The 22910-nt window shown below is 43.6% G+C and overlaps 1 protein-coding gene across 1 annotated transcript in view; it reads right to left on the reverse strand.

Moving 5' to 3' along the window:
- LOC124552528 (carbonic anhydrase 1-like) overlaps positions 1-22910 on the reverse strand; it is a 121373-nt gene that overhangs the window by 56339 nt on the left and 42124 nt on the right. Inside the window, exon 3 of the mRNA XM_047126843.1 lies at positions 4220-4384. Within this exon, the coding sequence (XP_046982799.1) occupies positions 4220-4384 (165 nt within the window). The remainder of the gene's footprint in view (positions 1-4219; positions 4385-22910) is intronic.

Consider the following 22910-nt stretch of genomic DNA (forward strand, 5'->3'; position numbering starts at 1 on the left):
CAAACTTGATCTTCCCAGAGGTCGGCTTCTATCAGTTTTTGCATTCGTCTGTAAAGAATTCGTGTCAGTATTTTGCCACCGTGACTTATTAAACTGATAGTTCTGTAATTTTCACATTTGTAAACACCTGCTTTCTTTGGGATTGGAATTATTATATTCTTCTTGAAGTCTGAGGGTATTTCGCCTGTCTCATACAATTTGCTCACCAGATGGTAGAGTTTTGTTAGGACTGGCTCTCCCAAGGCTGTCAGTAGCTCTAATGGAATGTTGTCTACTCCCAGGGCCTTGTTTCGACTCAGGTCTTTCAGTGCTCTGTCAAACTCTTCACGCAGTATGTTATCTCCCATTTCATCTTCATCTACATCCTCTCCCATTTCCATAATATCGTCCTCAAGTACATCGCCCTTGTATAGCCCCTCTGTATACTCCTTCCACCTTTCTGCTTTCTCCTCTTTGCTTAGAACTGGGTTCCCATTTGAGCTCTTGATATTCATACAAGTGGCTCTCTTTTCTCCAAAGGTCTCTCTGATTTTCCTGTAGGCTGTATCTATCTTACCCCTAGTGAGATAAGCCTCTACATCCTTAGATTTGTCCTCTAGCAATGCCTGCTTAGCCATTTTGCACTTCCTGTCGATCTCATTTTTGAGACGTTTGTATTCCTTTTTACCTGCTTCATTTACTGCATTTTTATATTTTCTCCTTTCATCAATTAAATTCAATATTTCTTCTGTTACCAAAGGATTTCTACTAGCCGTCGTCTTTTTACCTACTTGATCCTCTGCTGCCTTCACTACTCCATCCCTCAGAGCTACCCATTCGTCTTCTACTGTATTTCTTTCCCCATTTGTGTCAATTGTTCCCTTATGCTGTCCCTGAAACTCTGTAAAACCTTTGGCTTAGTCAGTTTATCCAGGTCCCATCTCCTTAAATTGTCACCTTTTTGCAATTTCTTCAGTTTTAATCTACAGTTCATAACCAAGAGATTGTGTTCAGAGTCCACATCTGTCCCTAGAAATGTCCTACAATTTAAAACCTGGTTCCTAAATCTCTGTCTTACCATTATGTAATCTATCTGATACCTTTTAGTATCTCCAGGATTCTTCCATGTATACAACCTTCTTTTGTTATTCTTGAACCAAGTGTTAGCTATGATTAAGTTATGCTCTGTGCAAAATTCTAACAGACGGCTTCCTCTTTCATTTCTTAGCCCCAATCCATATTCACCTACTATGTTTCCTTCTCTCCCTTTTCCTACTGTCGAATTCCAATCACCCATGACTATTAAATTTTCGTCTCCCTTCACTACCTGAATAATTTCTTTTATCTCATCATACATTTCATCAATTTCTTCATCATCTGCAGAGCTAGTTGGTATATAAACTTGTACTACTGTAGTAGACGTGGGCTTCGTGTCTATCTTGGTCAGTATGCTGTTTGTAGTTGCTTACCTGCACTCCTATTTTTTATTAATTATTAAACCTACTCCTGCATTACCCCTATTTGATTTTGTATTTATAACCCTGTATTCACCTGACCAGAAGCCTTGTTCCTCCTGCCTCCGAACTTCACTAATACCCACTATATCTAACTTTAACCTATCCATTTCCCTTTTTAAATTTTTTAACCTACCTGCCCGATTAAGGGATCTGACGTTCCACGCTCCAATCTGTAGAATGGCAGTTTTCTTTCTCCTGATAACGACGTCCTCTTGAGTAGCCCCCACCCGGAGATCTGAATGGGGGACTATTTTACCTCCAGAATATTTTACCCAAGAGGACGCCATCATCATTTAACGATACAGTAAAGCTGCATGCCCTCGGGAAAAATTATGGCTGTAGTTTCCCCTTGCTTTCAGCTGTTCGCAGTACCAGCACAGCAAGGCCGTTTTGGTTAGTATTACAATGACAGATCAGTCAATCATCCAGACTGTTGCCCCTGAAACTACTGAAAAGGCTGCTGCCCCTCTTCAGGAACCACATGTTTGTCTGGCCTCTCAACAGATACCCGCCCGTTGTGGTTGCACCTACGGTACGGCTATCTGTATCATTGAGGCACGCAAGCCTCCCTACCAACGGAAAGGTCTATGGTTCATAATTATTAATTATTAGGTAAAGGGATAGTAGGATGATTTTGTAGGTTCTGGATAATTAGGCCAATTTTGTGAAAAATAACAAAATTGTGAGTATTAATGAGCAATTTTTTATTTTTTATAAAATTTTGCTAGTGCGACAGAACCTACAAAATCATCCAATTTATGTTGTTTAGGCACAGCACCACATTCTCCTGTTACGGGCATTTGCGTCCCTCCATATTGTTTGGGCGCTGACACTGTGCATGACTGACATTCAGTTCTGCAGTAACTTTTGCAGCTGTCATCTCCTTACTTTTCGTCACAATCCTCTTCAGTGACTGTCTGGCACGATCACTAACCTCACACTTCCACCCGAATTGTGACTTACTGGATTATTTGTGTTCGCTTGCCCTCTACAGAGCATAAATCTCGGATACAGTGCCCCTTGGTATACCAAACACTTCGGCTATCTTGGTTCCAGAAGCACCCTCCACATGAGCTCAAACAATATGCCCAAATTCGAACTCACACAGCTCCAACACAGTACACTGTTCTGACCTTGGTTGACAGTTGCAATGCAATGAAGACCTTTCACAGCTGGCAGCCCTGGTCCAATACAGCAGCACCAGCTGCAAGCTTGGTTAGTGTCTACATTTATGTCCAAGCATGCATTTCTCGCAGTGATCCCATCATGAGCCCCAAGACAGGCAACTCAACAGACATCCACACCTGTGGCAGGTGATGTTAGTTGGATTGCCTATCTTAAGGGGACATTGTATGTTCTATGCTGCAAATGTTAAATTATCGAATTTTGTAACCCATTATCTTGGAAAATTTTTAAGACACCAACTTACAATTTTCTATAATTATTGAATGCACCTTTCTAGATACAGTGAATAGAATCATTACTAAACTTGTACTGTTGGGGTATGTTATCTTTTTTTTTCAAACACTCAATTTTTTGACAGAATTTTGTAAATAAATGAACACAAAAACAAAACAACTCAGGATATCTGGTTCCATACGTGTTGAATCTCACACTTGGCATGCTGTGAATATTTCATGTCTCTACCATCAGTACTTTTTTAGAAAATGGGTCATTTACTGCAAAAAAATGTAGGGTAGGTCAGGGATATTGAGGTTTAAAACCTTTTTATTACAAATGCTTATACAGACTTAGATTACTGCGTCTTTTATACACTAGAATTGCTCTGGCGCATAGACTGTGTCTTTTTCAGTGTTGCAACAGCCCGGTGCTTGCTTCCTCCTTTTCTTTCATGCTTCTTTTGTCTTCTGCTTCACATACACGAAACTCTTCCAGTTCTCACAGTCCTTTATCTGTGTTCCGTCCCAATCTTACCCCTAACTTCTCCAGAACCTTAAACTTAGCCATATGGCACCACACAACATTATTGAAGGACTCATTCTCATTCTGGGTCTACCTATGTAAACACTTCTTTAGTAGCTCAGGATTTGCCAATCTCGGTAAATAGGTTTGATTGCCTCCATTACTGCCAAAGGAAGGGAATTTTTATGCGTTAATTCATGCAGGGTGCCAGAAAATTCAGCTTGCCTATGTTTACACCAAGTGTTTGGTGGAGGTGGACACAAAGCATGACATAGATTTTCATTGGTTGATATTCAATGAAGAAAAGTGCTTCACACAGCTCTTTTCATCTTCTCTAAATTGTCACAGTTATCTCTAATGGCCTTCCCATAATATTTCTGTAATTTATCAATTACTTTGTCTGTTAGAATTCCAGCACATTTTATTGTCTTGCGATCAGGCAGTCTTGTGTTACCCAGCTTGGTTTTTAGGACTGATTTGTTTATTCGTAATGCCAACTTCTGAGACGTAGCAGTAGGATAAAACAAAGCAATTCACAGACTTCTAGACTGTGTAGTTCCCAAGATATGACTGCTCAACTGCAGCAGTATATGCGTAGTCAGTTGCACATCAACATTCAATATATTTTTTAAGGTCTCACAATTTTCTGATTTTAATGTATTATATTCCAAAATGTTCAGGAAAGTCCAAAGTATATTATGGCATAGAAAACAGAAAAGTCAAATTTCAACGAATTTCATGTAGTGCATGAAAGATTTTTCCAGGACAGTTTTATTTTGGTCGCCCTACGGCAGGCTTACCGGTGTGTCCATTGTTGGTGAGGTTGGCCTCCCATGGGATGGAGCCAGGATAGTACAGCCAGAGTGCCGGAGAAGTCGTATTCTTTGTGCGGCCCTCCTGGATGTTGACCGGGCTCTGCCGACTGCCTCCACACATGGGATACAGCTCTGCCCAGTGGTCCGGACCTACAACACCAGGGAACCACTTATACATGACTATCTTGCAAATTACAGATACAGGATAACAACCAGATTCCATCGACTTAGAAAACCCACATCATCTTCCTGTCAAGGAAATGACAGCATGCCGATAACAGCCAGTCCAATGTAGTGGACACTGGTTACTCCAATCTGCAGGAAATGTGGCTGCGAGTTGTGACTGATGGACCGCTCCCCTACCATGAAACCTGGGATGAGGACTGGGTGTCGTAGGCGAATGCACTCTGGAATAGGCAGCTCACAGATCTATACCATACAGCTATACATCCGTCACTCACATGCAGCCAGAGACTACTCTCATCATTAAAGAGAACTGAACAGCTTTTCAGTCTCCAGTCGACCCTTTGAAGACACGAGAGTAGCTGTGCTTGGCAGTATCATGGTGTCACTGCTAGTCGGCCAGAGGCAAACGTGACCTTAACCCCACTGCAAGCACATGGTTCCCAGTGGTGCCTAACAACACATCAGGCGCAACATGGGCCCATATTCCATACATGGACGATGTTCAGTCACCCACTGCTGCCATCATAGTGTGTCGACCTTGATACCTATTTGTACTATGTGGACGTTCAAAACCTGGGTCTACAGGTGTGGGAATGCTGCACAGACTACTGTTGAAATCAGGGGCCGGCCGTTGTGACCGAGCGGTTCTAGGCACTTCAGTCTGGAACCGCTCGACCGCTACAGGCACAGGTTTGAATCCTGCCTCGGGCATGGGTGTGTGTGATGTCCTTAGGTTAGTTAGGTTTATGTAGTTCTAAGTTCTAGGGGACTGATGACCTCGGATGTTAGTTAAGTCCCATAGTGCTCAGAGCCATTTGAACCATTTTCGAAATCAGCGGCACACCAATGATACGTTTTGTCCAACATGTTCAGCTGTTCATCAGTTCCACAATTAATAAAATATTCCGGATTATTATGCCTTCAACCACGGAGTAGCAGCAACTGCGTAGGAAGACAACCGACAACGGTCAGTTGTGCCCAGGCATTCAAAACATGTGACGTCATGCCACTGCGCGGAAGCACGAGTAAAAGGAATTTTGCTGCAGTCAGTAGCGAGCCAGGATGTGACTCAGAAACTCAAAGAAGCGACGATTCCCCTTGAAAACGTCCTCCACATGTGGGGACGAAACTTTGGGTTTAAATGCGAAATGCATTCGACCATGGCACAATAACCGGGAATATTTCCATAACTGTGTCATTTCCAGCCATTTGATAACCCGTTAATTCGTCCTTTCAGCTTTCTGCAGGCCCACTATGCGATCCTGTTCAAATGCTTGAAGCTGTCCAACAGGAGTACGTTACTCGTCGACAGGGCGTGGTTCTTCCCTAGAATGAATGTCTCAACCATTGTTCATCTCTAAGCTCAGTATAGTTACTGCCTGCAACGTCAAAACAGAGGGCACAGAGACAGGACTCCTGAGCTCCATCTGATCGCTGATGACCGCAACAGATGAATTGCTAACACTGTAACTCCTCAGTATACACATACCGCACCCAGGTGCCACTGAACACAGCCCTTGAGGGCGCTGCATATGCACCTTTAATCAGAGCAATTTGAAGTGGGACTTCAGTGTCCACTTCTACTAGCAAGTCACATCGAATCGGACAGCAGACAGAATATTTCAAGAATTTGGGTTTACTGGCTCATACTGACTGGTACAGTGGTCTCTCGTAACCACGTGTTTGAAATTGTCTCATTTGGGGACCCAACTTCACTGGTAGATTTTTGGATCTGTTGTCATTCGAGGGCAGTCAAATGAAAAGTAAACACGAGCCACAATCGGACCACAGAATGGTTTCATTCAAAAGTTATGACCGCACAAGTTAAGGCATTTATTCCACTGGGAGACCAGACCATCAGTTCCTGTTTTGTAGAACGCAGTGGACCGCTGACAGTTCCACAACTTAACACACTCTTGCTCTGTCTCGTCCGACTGAAATGGACGTCCATGACTGTGCTGGGGATGCTGGAGTGTTTCCCAACCTAATCGCTGAAGCGTAGCTTTCGTCCCATTGGCAGTGTGGAGGTGGGCGTAATCGTGGATGATTCCGACTGACAGCAGGAACGGAAGAAATTCTGCGCAGAATCGGAGAGGAAAGGAACATGTGGAGCGCTGACAAGGAGAAGGGACAGGACGATAGGACATCTGTTAAGACATCAGGGAATTACTTCCATGGTACTAGAGGGAGCTGTAGAGGGCAAAAACTGTAGAGGAAGACAGAGATTGGAATGCATCCAGCAAATAATTGAGGACGTAGGTTGCAAGTGCTACTCTGAGATGAAGAGGTTGGCACAGGAGAGGAATTCGTGGCGGGCCGCATCATATCAGTCATAAGACTGATGACCTTAAAAAAAGCATTCCCAAAACCCAAGGATAAATGGCAAAGCCAACGGTGGAAACATTCCACATATTCCCCGCCAAACAAATCCAAACTGTTCACGTAAGTTATGGTAAGATCGAGATGACTTCACTTGGCGCCACCATTTCGAACCTGGGTACAAACGGCAAAGCAAACAGTGGAAACATGCCACAGCTCTCCCACAAAACAAATTCAAAACTGTTCACGCAGTTTCCGCTGAGGGCACGGTGGCTTTCTTCTTCTACTACAGGGGCCTTCTATTCATCGAGCAACCACAACCAATGTGCAGTGTTGTGAAGACAGTTTGCAGAAACTGTGATGTGCCACAAAGTCTAAACGCCAAGGAATGCTGTCGGACGGAATCATCTTGTTGCACGATGACGCCCACCCCAGCACTGGTAATCGGGTGAAGCCTACGCTTCAGCGATGTGGTTGGGAACACTGCAGTGTGTTCCACACAGCCGGACCTTTCACCGTGTGGAAGAAAGACATCTACATCTACATTTATACTCCGCAAGCCCCCCAACGGTGTGTGGCGGAGGGGACTTTACGTGCCACTGTCATTACCTCCCTTTCCTGTTCCAGTCGCGTATGGTTCGCGGGAAGAACGACTGCCGGAAAGCCTCCGTGCGCGCTCGAGTCTCTCTAATTTTACATTCGTGATCTCCTCGGAAGGTATAAGTTGTTGTTTTGTTGTTGTTGTCTTCAGTCCTGAGACTGGTTCGATGCAGCTTTCCATGCTACTCTATCCTGTGCAAGCTTCTTCATCTCCCAGTACCTACTGCAACCTACATCCTTCTGAATCTGATTAGTGTATTGATCTCTTGGTCTCCCTCTACGATTTTTACCCTCCACGCTGCCCTCCAATGCTAAATTTGTGATACCTTGATGCCTCAAAACATGTCCTACCAACCGATCCCTTCTTCTAGTCAAATTGTGCCACAAACTTCTCTTCTGCCCAATCCTATTCAATACCTCCTCATTAGTTATGTCATCTACCCACATTATCTTCAGCATTCTTCTGTAGCACCACATTTCGAAAGCTTCTATTCTCTTCTTGTGCAGACTTGTTATTGTCCATGTTTCACTTCCATACATGGCTACACTCCATACAAATACTTTCAGAAACGACTTCCTGACACTTAAATCCATACTCGATGTTAACATATTTCTCTTCTTCAGAAATGCCTTTCTTGGCATTGCCAGTCTACATTTTATATCCTCTCTACTTCGACCATCATCAGTTATTTTACTCCCTAAATAGCAAAACTCCTTTACTACTTTAAGTGTCACATTTCCTAATCTAATCCCCTCAGCATCACCCGATTTAATTTGACTACATTCCATTATCCTCGTTTTGCTTTTGTTGATGTTCATCTAATATCCTCCTTTCATGACACTGTCCATTCCGTTCAACTGCTCTTCCAAGTCCTTTGCTGTCTCTGACAGAATTACAATGTCATCGGCAAACCTCAAAGTTTTTACTTCTTCTCCATGAATTTTAATACCGACTCCGAATTTTTCTTTTGTTTCCTTTACTGCTTGCTCAATATACAGATTGAATAACGTCGGGGAGAGGCTACAACCCTGTCTCACTCCTTTCCCAACCACTGCTTCCTTTTCATGCCCCTCGACTCTTATAACTGCCATCTGGTTTCTGTACAAATTGTAAATAGCCTTTCGCTCCCTGTGTTTTACCCTGCCACCTTCAGAATTTGAAAGAGAGTATTCCAGTCAACATTCTCAAAAGCTTTCTCTAAGTCTACAAATGCTAGAAACGTAGGTTTGCCTTTTCTTAATCTTTCTTCTAGGATAAGTCGTAAGGTTAGTATTGCCTCACGTGTTCCAACATTTCTACGGAATCCAAACTGATCCTCCCCGAGGTCCGCTTCTACCAGTTTTTCCATTCGTCTGTAAAGAATTCGCGTTAGTATTTTGCAGCTGTGACTTATTAAACTGATAGTTCTGTAATTTTCACATCTGTCAACACCTGCTTTCTTTGGGATTGGAATTATTATATTCTTCTTGAAGTCTGTGGGTATTTCGCCTGTCTCATACATCTTGCTCACCAGATGGTAGAGTTTTGTCATGACTGGCTCTCCCAAGGCCATCAGTAGTTCTAATGGAATGTTGTCTACTCTCGGGGCCTTGTTTCGACTCAGGTCTTTCAGTGCTCTGTCAAACTCTTCACGCAGTATCTTATCTCCCATTTCGTCTTCATCTACATCCTCTTCCATTTCCATAATATTGTCCTCAAGTACATCGCCCTTGTATAAACCCTCTATATACTCCTTCCACCTTTCTGCCTTCCTTTCTTTGATTAGAACTGGGTTGCCATCTGAGCTCTTGATATTCATACAAGTGGTTCTCTTCTCTCCAAAGGTCTCTTTAATTTTCCTGTAGGCTGTATCTATCTTACCCCTAGTGAGACAAGCCTCTACATCCTTACATTTGTACTCTAGCAATGCCTGCTTAGCCATTTTGCACTTCCTGTCAATCTCATTTTTGAGACGTTTGTATTCCTTTTGGCCTGCTTCATTTACTGCATTTTTATATTTTCTCCTTTCATCAATTAAATTCAATATTTCTTCTGTTACCCAAGGATTTGTATTAGCCCTGGTCTTTTTACCTACTTGATCCTCTGCTGCCTTCACTACTTCATCCCTCAGAGCTACCCATTCTTCTTCTACTGTATTTCTTTCCCCCATTCCTGTCAATTGTTCCCTTATGCTGTCTCTACAACCTCTGGTTCTTTCAGTTTATCCAAGTCCCATCTCCTTAAATTCCCGCCTTTTTGCAGTTTCTGCAGTTTCAATCTGCAGTACATAACCAATAGATTGTGGTCAGAATCCACATCTGCCCCTGGAAATGTCTTACAATTTAAAACCTGGTTCCTAAATCTCTGTCTTACCATTATATAATCTATCTGATACCTTTTAGTATCTCCAGGATTCTTCCAGGTATACAACCTTCTTTTATGATTCTTGAACCAAGTGTTAGCTATGATTAAGTTATGCTCTGTACAAAATTCTACAAGGCGGCTTCATCTTTCATTCCTTCCCCCCAATCCATATTCACCCACTATGTTTCCTTCTCTCCCTTTTCCTACTGACGAATTCCAGTCACCCATGACTATTAAATTTTCGTCTCCCTTCACTACCTGAATAATTTCTTTTATCTCGTCATACATTTCATCAATTTCTTCATCATCTGCAGAGCTAGTTAGCATATAAACTTGTACTACTGTAGTAGGCATGGGCTTTGTGTCTATCTTGGCCCCAATAATGCGTTCACTATGCTGTTTGTAGTAGCTAACCCGCACTCTTATTTTTTTATTCATTATTAAACCTACTCCTGCATTACCCTTATTTCATTTTGTATTTATAGCCCTGTAATCACCTGACCAAAAGTCTTGTTCCTCCTGCCACCAAACTTCACTAATTCCCACTATATCTAACTTTAACCTATCCATTTCCCTTTTTAAATTTTCTAACCTACCTGCCCGATTAAGGGATCTGACATTCCACGATCCGTAGAATGCCAGTTATCTTTCACCTGATAACGACGTCCTCTTGAGAAGTCCCCGCCCGGAGATCCGAATGGGGGACTATTTTACCTCCGGAATATTTTACCCAAGAGGACGCCATCATCATTTAATCATACAGTAATGCTGCATGTCCTCGGGAAAAATTACGGCTGTAGTTTCCCCTTGCTTTCAGCCGTTCGCAGTACCAGCACAGCAAGGCCGTTTTGGTTAATGTTACAAGGCCAGATCAGTCAATCATCCAGACTGTTGCCCCTGCAACTACTGAAAAGGCTGCTGCCCCTCTTCAGGAACCACATGTTTGTCTGGCCTCTCAACAGATACCCCTCCATTGTGGTTGCACCTACGGTACGGCCATCTGTATCGCTGAGGCACGCAAGCCTCCCCACCAACGGCAAGGTCCATGGTTCATGGGGGGGAAGGTATAAGTAGGGGGAAGCAATATATTCGATTCCTCATCCATAAACGCACCCTCTCGAAACCTGGACAGCAAGCTACACCGCGATGCAGAGCACCTCTCTTGCAGAGTCTGCCACTTGTGTTTGCTAAACATCTCCGTAACGCTATCACGCTTACCAAATAACCCTGTGACGAAACGCGCAGCTCTTCTTTGAATCTTCTCTATCTCCTCTGTCAACCCGACCTGATACGGATCCCACATTGATGAGCAATACTCAAGTACAGGCCGAACGAGTGTTTTGTAAGCCACCTCCTTTGTTGATGGACTACATTTTCTAAGCACTCTCACAATGAATCTCAACCTGGTACCCGCCTTACCAACAATTAATTTTATATGATCATTCCACTTCGAATCGTTCCGCACGGATATTCCCAGATATTTTACAGAAGTAACTGTTACCAGTGTTTGTTCCGCTATCATATAATCATACAATAAAGGATCCTTCTTTCCATGTATTCGCAATACATTACATCTGTCTACGTTAAGGGTCAGTTGCCACTTCCTGCACCAAGTGCCTATTCGCTGCAGATCTTCCTGTATTTCGCTGCAATTTTCTAACGCTGCAACTTCTCTGTATACTACAGCATCATCCGCGAAAAGCCGCATTAAACTTCCGATACTATCTACTAGGTCATTTATATATATTGTGAAAAGCAATGGTCCCATAACACTGCCCTGTGGCACGCCATAGGTTATTTTAAAGTCTGTTGACGTCCCTCCATTGAGAACCACATGCTGTGTTCTGTTTGCCAAAAACTCTTCAATCCAGCTGGTTTGATATTCCGTAGGCTCTTAGTTTGTTTATCAGGCGACAGTGCGGAGCTGTATCGAACGGCTTCCGGAAATCAAGGAAAATGGCATCTACCTGGGAGCCTGTATCTAATATTTTCTGGGTCTCATGAACAAATAAAGCGAGTTGGGTCTCACACGACCGCTGTTTCCGGAATCCATGTTGATTCCTACAGAGTAGATTCTGGGTTTCCAGAAATGACATGATACGCGAGCAAACAATATGTTCTAAGATTCAACAACAGATCGATGTCAGAGATATAGGTCTATAGTTTTGCGCATCTGCTCGACGACCCTTCTTGAATACTGGGACTACCTGTGCTCTTTTCCAATCATTTGGAACCTTCCGTTCCTCTAGAGACTTGCGGTACACGGCTGTTAGAAGGGGGGCAAGTTCTTTCGCGTACTCTGTGTAGAATCGAATTGGATGTCTGTTTCAGTCAGACGAAGAAGTTCAAGAGTGGGTGCGGTTGTGGATCCGTCGGCATCCGCCCCCATTCTACGAAACAGGATTAGATCGTCTTGTCTCCCAGTGGGATAAATTTCTTAATGCGTGTGGTGATTACTTTTCAATGGAACCATTCCATGGTCCTGTTGTGGTGGGTGTTTGGTTTTCATTTGACTGCCCCTTATATACAGGCTACCAACGGCCTTGCTGTAGTGGTAACACCGATTCCGATCAGATCACCAAAGCTAAGCGCTGTCGGGCTGGGTTAGCACTAGGATGGCTGACCATCCAGTCTGCCGAGCGCTGTTGGCAAGTGGGGTGCCCTCAGCCCTTGTGAGGCAAACTGAGGAGCTACTTGACTGAGAAGTAGCGGCTCCAGTCTCGTGAACTGACATACGGCATGGAGAGCGGTGTACTGACCACATGCCCCACCATATCCGCATCCAGTGACGCCTATCGAGTGAGGATGACACGGCGGTCGGTCGGTACCGTTGGGCCTTCATGGCCTGTTCGGGCTGAGTTTTTACATAGAAGGTGACAGTTATTGGACTAAATAAAATCTTTGCAAAAACAGACATAATGTCTGCAGGAATACCGCAATCACTGTTACTTTTAATCTGTCTTGATTGCATTTGTGAATTAGTAAATTAGTATCAGTGTCATTTCAGATCTGAAGATGGTTCTAGAGGAACCGAAACCTATCATGTGAAAATACGGGTCATGTGAATAAATATTTTTACAATCAATATGATTTATAAGTAAAAGTGCTGAACAAAATCGTCATAGCTTCTGAGCGGTTTGCGTTAGGACATTCTACCTGCACGGCTGACTGCGGGGCAATATGAGAAGTAGTGTACACATGCGCGTGGTTTGGTTTAGCGACGAAGCCCATTTTCGTTTGGACGGATTCATCAATAAGCAAAATTGGCCCATTTGAGGGTTGAGAATCCGCATTTCGCGGTAGAGAAGTCTCTTCACCTTCAATGGCTGGCTGTCTGGTGTGCAATGTCCAGTCACGGAATAATCTGTGACATATTTCTCGATAGTACGCTGACTACCGAAAGGTACGCGAAAGTTTTGAAAGATGATTTTATCCCCATTATCCAAAGTGACGCTGAGTTCGATACCATGTGGTTCGTGCAAGACGGAGCCCGACCCCATCGAAGGTGGAGAGTGTTTGATGCCCTGGAGGAGCGCTCTAGGAACCGCATTCCGACTCTGGAGTACCTAGAGGCCACTGGCATGGGCCTCGATTGGCCGCCGTATTCTCCAGATCTGAACACATGCGATTCCTTTTTGTGAGGCTGTATTAAAGACAAGGTGTACAGCAATAGTCCCAAAACCATTGCTGAGCTGAAAACAGCCATTCAGGAGGTCATCGACAGCATCGATGTTCCGACACTTCAGCGGGTCATGCAGAATTTCGCTATTCGTCTGCTCCACATCAACGCCATTGATGGCGAGCATATCGAACATGTGATAACCTAAATCCGAATATCTTTAGTGCAATTACGTGTTGCATAAGGCGTGTGCACGCCGTAGTTTATAACTGATTTATGTTTTTTTCATATCTACATCTACGTGATTACTTTGCTATTCACAATAAAGTGTCTGAACCACCTTCAAGCTATCCCTCTACCGTTCCATTCTCGAACGGCGAGCGGGAGAAACGAGCACTTAAATTTTTATGTGCGAGCCCTGATTTCTCTTATTTTATCGTGATGATCGTTTCTTCCTATGTAGGTGGGTGCCAACAAAAAGTTTTTCGCAATCGGAGCCGGTCGGAGTGGCCGTGCGGTTCTGGGCGCTACAGTCTGGAGCCGAGCGACCGCTACGGTCGCAGGTTCGAATCCTGCCTCACGCATGGATGTGTGTGGTGTCCTTCGGTTAGTTAGGTTTAATTAGTTCTAAGTTCTAGGCGACTGATGACCTCAGAAGTTAAGTCGCATAGTGCTCAGAGCCATTTGAACCATTTTTTTCGCAATCGGAGGAGAAAATTGGTGATTGAAATTTCATGAGAAGATCCCGTCGCAACGAAAACGCCTTTGTTTTAATGATTTCCACTCCAATTCACGTATCATGTCTGTGACACTATCTCCCCTATTTCGCGATAATAGAAAATGAGTTGCCTTCCTTTGTACTTTTTCGATGTCATCCTTCAGTTCAATAACTGTCGCCCTGTATTACGAGCCACGTCAGTTTACATCATTAGTTGTAATTCACTCTGTAAACGAGTACTAACACACGTTGGCTCAATACACTCTTATTTACCAAGAGCCGCCATGACTTTTTGAATGCACATTAAAACCATCCTAAAATGTTTAAATCTCAGACAAAGTGGTAATTCGTACTCAATGCCGTGTTCTATGGTTTATTCTCGACTTGGAGATGGACCATTGTGGCATTTACAGTTCCAAAACCAGGTTGTTCCTTTGTATTATTAAAATGTAATGTGTTCATCTTGCTACACCAACGGTTTTCAAACTTTTTATACCAAGGTGTAGCGCACCTTTTCAAATGGCTGCAAAGTAATATTTCTTCTTATAGGCTTCTGCATAGTAATTACTAACATGACTTCAATTAATATGTTTGTGGAATTATAATAGTAACGCTAAAAGAACAGTAAAAAAACTGCACTTATAAAACGCCAATACTTCAGAAAAATTAACCTCTGCAAAATTTTACATAATAATATATGTTCTACGAAGTTTTAATTGCTTTTTATACGCAAGAGACGACAGTAATTTGTCTCTTTCTACCTCTCCCAGCACCGGTACGGTACACATGTGTCTCCGTTGTAAGTTTGTTGCCCACAATAATAGGTTCAATTTCTTTCAAACTTCACTTTTATTTGTCAAATGATCTACCTTTCAGTTTTCCTGAGTTAACCATGTGTAGGAAATGAATTTTGGCAATTAAATTTAATTTGGCGGAGACTTGTTTGGTGACGCAACGATCTAACTCCATAACACGTCTAACGTTTGTTCTATATCTTTTGAAATTCGAGCATGTGTATACATCTACACACATACTTCGCAAGACATCCCACTAGTCATTTCCTTTCCTGTTCCACTCGCAAACAGAGCGAGGGGAAAACGACTATCTATATGCCTCCGTATGAGCCGTAGTTTCTCTTATCTTCACGGTTCTTATGCGAAATGTTGGAAGCAGTATCGTTCTGCAGTCAGGTTCGAATGTCGTTTATATACATTTTCCCAGCAGTGCTACTCCAAAAGAACGCCGGCTTCCCTCCGGGGATTCCCATTTCGGACCCCAAAGCATCTCCGTAATACTCGCATGCTGATGGGCCGTACCAGCAACAACCGCAGCAGTCCACCTCTGAATTGCTTCGATGTCTTCCTACAATCTGACCTGACGGAGCTCCCAAACACTCGATCAGTACTCAAGAATACATCGCATTAGTGTCCTATACACAGTCTCTCATACAGGTGAATCATATTTTTCTAAAATCCTCCCGATAAACTGAAGTCCACCATTCCACCCAGTATGTTGTCCTCTACGCCGGGGGTTCATCAGGGACAAGGGTAACGTCACGAGTGGACCAGGGAACTGTGATAGCACCTGCTGTTGTTCTCTGTATACATAAATGTTTTGGCGGACAGGGTGGGTTGTTTGCTGATGGTACTGTGGCGTACGGTAAGGTGCCGAAGTTGAGTGACTGTAGGAAGTTACTAAGCGACTTACAAGGGGACCCTCCAAACTGTAAATCACGGATTTCGATGCGCTCCAAATATGTTGTAGAGCCACTTACCCTGAGTACCTGGCTATCCGGTTTCTTAGCGACGGGCCTTGGTTTTTGAGAAAATCGATTTTGAAGTTCATTACGCGATTTCTATACCTGTAGCATTACATGTGCTCCGACCAATTTAGCGTAGCGCAGCGGTAAATGTTCACAGCTGTTGTGCTGGACGTACCGTGTTCGAATCCTGCTGGTGTACTTTTTTTTTTTTTTTTTTTGTCAAAATCTACCGAATTTTTCAATTTTATTTCAAAGAATATCAACACAGTTTAAGGTGTGCCAAATTATAAATATGTATTCAGTTATTAATTTTTTTCCTTCATACAATATTACAAAATCTTATTCTCCATCGTCCACATTGCTTGATGTGCCAGAACAATATTATGGGTGATACTTATCATAGAAACAACCGAAGCACAAATTTTCGCAGCACCACGTGCTTTTTATGAAGGGAACAGTATTGCAGGGGCACGGTTTCTTCGTGAGCGATACCGAGAAACACAATTCTTTTGCATTAAAAAATATTTGTCTTTCATCCGCTAATTTCGATGCGATCCATGTGTATCTAATCATGCTTTCAAAATTAGGGGCGCTAAATTGATGTAGGATTAACGAATGCAATTTTATTGAACCTTCCCTAGATGCGATCTCTCTATTGTCTTTCATCAAGTCGGGAGCATTCTGAATAATTTTCGTGAAGATTTTCACCTGCCGGTAAAAATAAACATTGCAGGGCTGCCAATAAGGAGTGCGTTTTGGTGGGGCCACTTTTAGGGTGCAGGTGCTCGCTTTCCTTTCATCAGTGAATAGATGATCGAATAAAGTTGAATCGGTTTGCCCTCCACACGAATCGATAATGCACAAAAAATTTTTCTACTCACGTACAGAACACAAAAATTCTTCGTACACCAGTTTCGTGGACTTCCCGGATTTCGCGCAGGACACGACTACATTTCTGTATTTCCCAGTTAATTCGTCTACTCGTTTTTTAACGTTAGGACCAAATTTTCCGGACGTTTCTTACATACATAAAAAAACATATGGGAGAAGTATTCGAACACGGTAACTCCAGCACGGCAGCTGTAAACCTTTACCGCTGCGCTACGATGACTTGCTCGGGACAAGTGTAATGTTACAGGTATAAAAATCGCTTAATGAACTTCAAAAACGATTTTCTCGAAAACCAAGGCCCGTCGCTAAAAACCGAATAGCCAGGTACTCAGGGTAAGTGCCTCTACAACATATTTGAAGCGCATCAAAATCCGTAATTTACAGTAGGGAGGGTCCCCTTGTTAGACAAAATTTGTAGTTGGTGTGATGAATGGCAGCTAAAAAATGTGGAAAAATGTAAGTTAATGCTGATGAGTAGAAAGTAGGAAGAACAAACCTGTAATGTTCGGATACAGTATTACTGGTGTCCTGCTTGACACTATGGAGTCGTTTAAATATCTGGGCGTAACGTTGCAAACCGATATGAAATGGTACGAACATGTGAGGATCGTGTATGGGAAGGGCCAATGGTCGACTTGGGTTTATTGGGAGAAGTTTAGGAAAAAGTGGTTCACCTGTAAAGGAGGCCACATGTAGGACGCGGGTGCGACCTATTCTTGAGTACTGCTCGAGTGTTTGGGATCGGTATCAGGTCGGACTGAAGGAAGTCATCGAAGCAATTCAGAGGCGGGCTGTTATATTTGTTACCAGTAGATCCAAACAACACGTGTTACAGAGATGCTTCGGGAACTCAAATGGAGAACTGAAATGGGAATCATCTATTTATTTTATTTATTTCGTTAACAGTACAGAGTAACCCACCGCGGGTGGGTCAGATGCTTCTGAATCTAATAGAAAAGACTTCTCATTGTTACAATCTTATTGGTATACAGTTAATAGTGATTTTTTTTCGCTGGCGACGTTCTTTTCGAGGAACACTATTGAGAAAATTTAGAGAATCGGCATTTCAACCTGGTCACCAAATGATTGTACTGCGGCCAACATAAATAGCTCGTAAGGACTGTGAAGAGGCGAGAAATTAGGGCTCATACGGAGGTAACAGACAGTGGTTTCTTCCACGCTGTATTCGTGAGAGGAAGAGGGGAGGGATGACTAGTAGTGGTACATGGTACCCTCCGCCACGCACCCTACGGTGGCTTGCGGAGTATGTATGCAGATGTAGTAGGTGTAGATTCGCCTTCCCTAATGCGAGGGGCGTTTGAAAAGTCCGTGCAAAGTCCGAGAGATGGCACCAACAGCGCGTATCGAGGACATGTTTGGTTAGTAGCATCTTTGGAAAGAACGCACACCAAGTTTCAGCCATATTGTCTATTTCTTTGTGTTTGGCATTCGTGTGAATCAAGGAAGTCGAGTGATTGTCAAAAAATGGACGAAAAGGAATTTCGTGTGGTGATTAAACATTACTTTATGAAAGGCAAAACGCCTCAGTAGTCTAAAGAGAAGCTTGATAAACATTACGGTGACTCTGCACCTTCGATTAGAACAGTTTATAAGTGCTTTCAAAATTTTCGGAGTGGCCATATGGGCACAAGTGATGCTGAACGTTCTGGACGCCCAGTGGAGGTTACGACTCCAGAAATCATTGATAAAATCCATGATGTGGTGATGGATGACAGAAGAGTTAAGATGTGTGTGATTGCTAGTGCTGTGGGCATCTGGAATGAATGGGTACATAATATTTCGCATAAACATTTGGATATGAGAAAGCTTTCCGCAAGATGGGTTCCGCGAATACTCACGCTTGACCAAAAACGGAATCGTGTGAAGTGTTGCAAGGATGGTTTGCAGCTGTTCAGGAAGAATCCGCAGGACTCTAAGCGTCGTTTCGTCACTGTGGATGAAACATGGATACATTACTCTACTCCTGAGACCAAACAACAATCTACACAATGGGCTACCAAGGGAGAATCTGCACCAAAAAAGGCGAAGACCATTCCTTCAGCCGGAAAGGTTATGGTGACTGTCTTTTGGGATTCGCAAGGGATAACCCTCATCGACTATCTGGAAAAGGGTAAAACTATTACAGGTGCGTATTATTTATCGTTAGTGGACCGTTCGAAAACCGAGCTGCAAGAAAAACGCCGCCGATTGGACCGCAAAAAAGTCTTTTCCATTACGACAATGCACTAGCACACACCTCAGCAGTTGTGGTCGCAAAATTAATGGAAACAGGATTCCAACTCGTTTCACATGCCCCCTATTCCCCAGACTTGGCTCCCTCGGACTACTATTTGTTCCCCAATTTAAAGAAATGGCTGGCGAGTCAAGGATTTTATTCAAATGAGGAGGTGATTGCAGCAACTAATAGCTATTTTGCAGACTTGGAGAATTCGTGCTATTCGGAAGGGATCAACAAATTAGAACAGCACTGGATGAACTGTATAAGTCTAAAAGGAGAATATATCGAAAAAAAGGTTTACCCCAAACACGTAAGTAGTTTTTATTTTTGCACTGACTTTTCAAACACCCCTCATATCACCATTATGTGTTCGTTCCACTTCATATCACTTTGCAGCGTTACGTCTAGACATCTAATCGACCCGACTGTGTCAAATAGCATACTACTAACTCTGTATTCGAAGGCAACGGGATTATTTTTTCCTACTCATCTGCATTGACTTACAATTTCTTACATTTAGAGTTAGCTGCCATTCATCACATCAACTAGAAATTCTGTCTAAATCATCTTGTATGCTGCAACGGTCACTCAACCACGGCACCTTCCCGTACACCACACCATCATCAGCAAAGAGCCACGGATTGCTGGTCACCCTGCACGCCAAATCATTGATGTGTGTAGAGAACAAGAACGGTTCTACCACAATTCCCGTGTCTCTCATGAAGAATCGCCGTCGAGAACAACGCACTGCGTTCTATTACTTAAGACACCTTCGAGCCACTCACATTTTCCGGGAACCTATTCCATATGGCCGTGCCTTCGTTAACAGTTTGCAGTAGGCTACCGTGTCGAAGGCTTTTCGGAGATCCAGGAATTTGAAATATGCCCGTTGACCTTGGTTAGCAGGACATCTTATGAGAAAAGGGTAAACAGAGTTTCGCGCGAGTGATGCTTTCTAAAACCACGCTGGTTCATGGACATAAATTTCTCTGTCTCAAGAAAATTTATTATATTTGAACTGAGAATACGAGGTGTGGCTAGAAAAAAACCGGACTAGTACTGGTGAAACAAGAAAACGAATGCAATAAGGCTGAAAGTCGCGTGGCCTGTCACGTGACTCTCGCTCCGCCTACTGCTCGAGTTTCATCTGCATCCTGCACTCAGTCTGCCCGTGGCGTCTGTTTTAAGTAGTTGACGTTTTGTCTGTGCGTCGGAAAATGTTGAGTGTACAGAAAGAACAGCGTGTTAACATCAAATTTTGTTTCAAACTAGGAAAATCTGCAAGTGAAACGTTTGTAATGTTACAACAAGTGTACGGCGATGATTGTTTATCGCGAACACAAGTGTTTGAGTGGTTTAAACGATTTAAAGATGGCCGCGAAGACACCAGTGATGACACTCGCACTGGCAGACCATTGTCAGCAAAAACTGATGCAAACATTGAAAAAATCGGTAAACTTGTTCGACAAGACAACAAGTCAACTCCTGTTAACTCAGACACTGCTCTGATTGTTAAACGGCGATCTTGTCGAACAAGTTTACCGATTTTTTCAATGTTTGCATCAGTTTTTGCTGACAATGGTCTGCCAGTGCGAGTGTCATAACTGGTGTCTTCGCGGCCATCTTTAAATCGTTTAAACCACTCAAACACTTGTGTTCGCGATAAACAATCATCGCCGTACACTTGTTGTAACATTACAAACGTTTCACTTGCAGATTTTCCTAGTTTGAAGCAAAATTTGATGTTAACACGCTGTTCTTTCTGTACACTCAACATTTTCCGACGCACAGACAAAACGTCAACTACTTAAAACAGACGCCACGGACAGACTGAGTGCAGGAGGCAGATGAAACTCGAGCAGTAGGCGGAGCGAGAGTCACGTGACAGGCCACGCGACTTTCAGCCTTATTGCATTCGTTTTATTGTTTCACCAGTACTAGTCCGGTTTTTTTCTAGCCACACCTCGTATGTTCAATAATTCTGCAGCAACCCCATTTTGAGGGTCAGTTGTTTTACCCTTGTTATATACACGAGTCACCTGTGCGTTTTTCGAGTCACTGGGTAAGAGATACGCGATATGTGGGAGCTAGGTAAGGGAGGTGCCGTATAGTACTCCCTGTAAAACAGAACTGGGATTGTATGCAGATCTGGCGATTTGTCTGTTTTAAACACTCTCAGTTGTTTCTCTATGCCAGAGATGTTTATTACTATGCCGCCCATATGGGAGTCTGTTCGATGGTCAGGCGATTGTTTGTACTATTCTCCTGTGTGAACGTTTTCTTAAAAGCGAAATTTAAAACTTAAGCTTTCGTTTTGTTGTCTTCTGTTGCCACACCATACTCCTCCACGAATGACTAAGACCCGCTTAGCGCTTTTACGTAGGACCAGAATTTTGGTTCAAATGGCTTTGAGCTCTATGGGACATAACATCTAAGGTCTTCAGTCCCCTAGACTTAGAACTACACTACTGGCCATTAAAATTGCTACACCAAGAAGAAATGCAGATGATAAACGAGTATTCAACGGACAAATGTATAATACTAGAACTGACATGTGATTACATTCTCACGCAATTTGGGTGCATAGATCCTGAGAAATCAGTAACCAGAACAACCACCTATGGCCGTAATAACGGCCTTGATACGCCTGGGCATTGAGCCAAACAGAGCTTCGATGGCGTGTGCAGGTACAGCTGCCCATGCAGCTTCAACACGATACCAGAGTTCATCAAGAGTAGTGACTGGCGTATTGTGACGAGCCAGTTGCTCGACCACCATTGACCAGACGTTTTCAATTGGTGAGAGGTTTGGAGAATATGCTGGCCAGGGCAGCATTCGAACATTTTCTGTATCCAGAAAGGCCTGTACAGGACCTGCCACATGGGGTCGTGCATTATCCTGCTGAAATGTAGGGTTTCGCATGGATCGAATGAAGGGTAGATCGACGGGTCGTAACACATCTGAAATGTAACGTCCACTGTTCAAAGTGCCGTCAATGCGAAAAAGAGGTGACCAAGACGTGTAACCAATGGCACCCCATACCATCACGCCGGGTGATACGCCAGTATGGCGATGACGAATACATGCTTCCAATGTGCGTTCATCGCGATGTCGCCAAACACGGATGCGACCATCATGATGCTGTAAACAGAACCTTGATTCATCCGAACAAATGCCGTTTTGCCATTCGTGCACCCAGGTTCGTCGTTGAGTACACCATCGCAGGCGCTCCTGTCTGTGATGCAGCGTCAAGGGTAACCGCAGCCACGGTCTCCGAGCTGATAGGCCGTGCTGCTGCAAACGTTGTCGAACTGTTATTGCAGATGGTTGTTGTCTTGCAACCTTCCTCATCTGTTGGCTCAGGGATCGAGACGTGGCTGCACGATCCGTTACAGCCATGCGGATAAGATGCCTTTCATCTCGACTGGTAGTGATACGAGGCCGTTGGGATCTAGCACGGCGTTCCGTATTACCCTCCTGAACCCACCGATTCCATATTCTGCTAACAGTCATAGGATCTCGACCAACGCGAGCAGCAATGTCGCGATTCGATAAACTGCAATCGCGATAGGCTACAATCCGACCTTTATCAAAGTCGGAAACGTACGCATTTCTCCTCCTTACACGAGGCATCACAACAGCGTTTCACCAGACAACGCCAGTCAACTGGTGTTGTGTATGAGAAATCGGTTGGAAACTTCCCTCACGTCAGCACGTTGTAAGTGACGCCACCGGCGCCAGCCTTTTGTGAATGCTGTGAAAAGCTAATCATTTGCATACCACAGCATCTTCTTCCTGTCGGTTAAATTTCGCGTCTTCATGCTGTAGCAATTTTAATGGCTAGTAGTGTACTTAAACCTAACTAACCTAAGGACATCACACACATCCATGCCCGAGGCAGGATTTGAACCTGCGACCGTAGGAGCAGCGGAGTTCCGGACTGAAGCGCCTAGAACCGCTTTGCTTGAATCTCATTGGTATTCGTTTCACTTTGAGCA

The sequence above is a fragment of the Schistocerca americana genome, chromosome 10, assembly GCF_021461395.2.
Source record: "Schistocerca americana isolate TAMUIC-IGC-003095 chromosome 10, iqSchAmer2.1, whole genome shotgun sequence".
Taxonomy (NCBI): domain Eukaryota; kingdom Metazoa; phylum Arthropoda; class Insecta; order Orthoptera; family Acrididae; genus Schistocerca; species Schistocerca americana.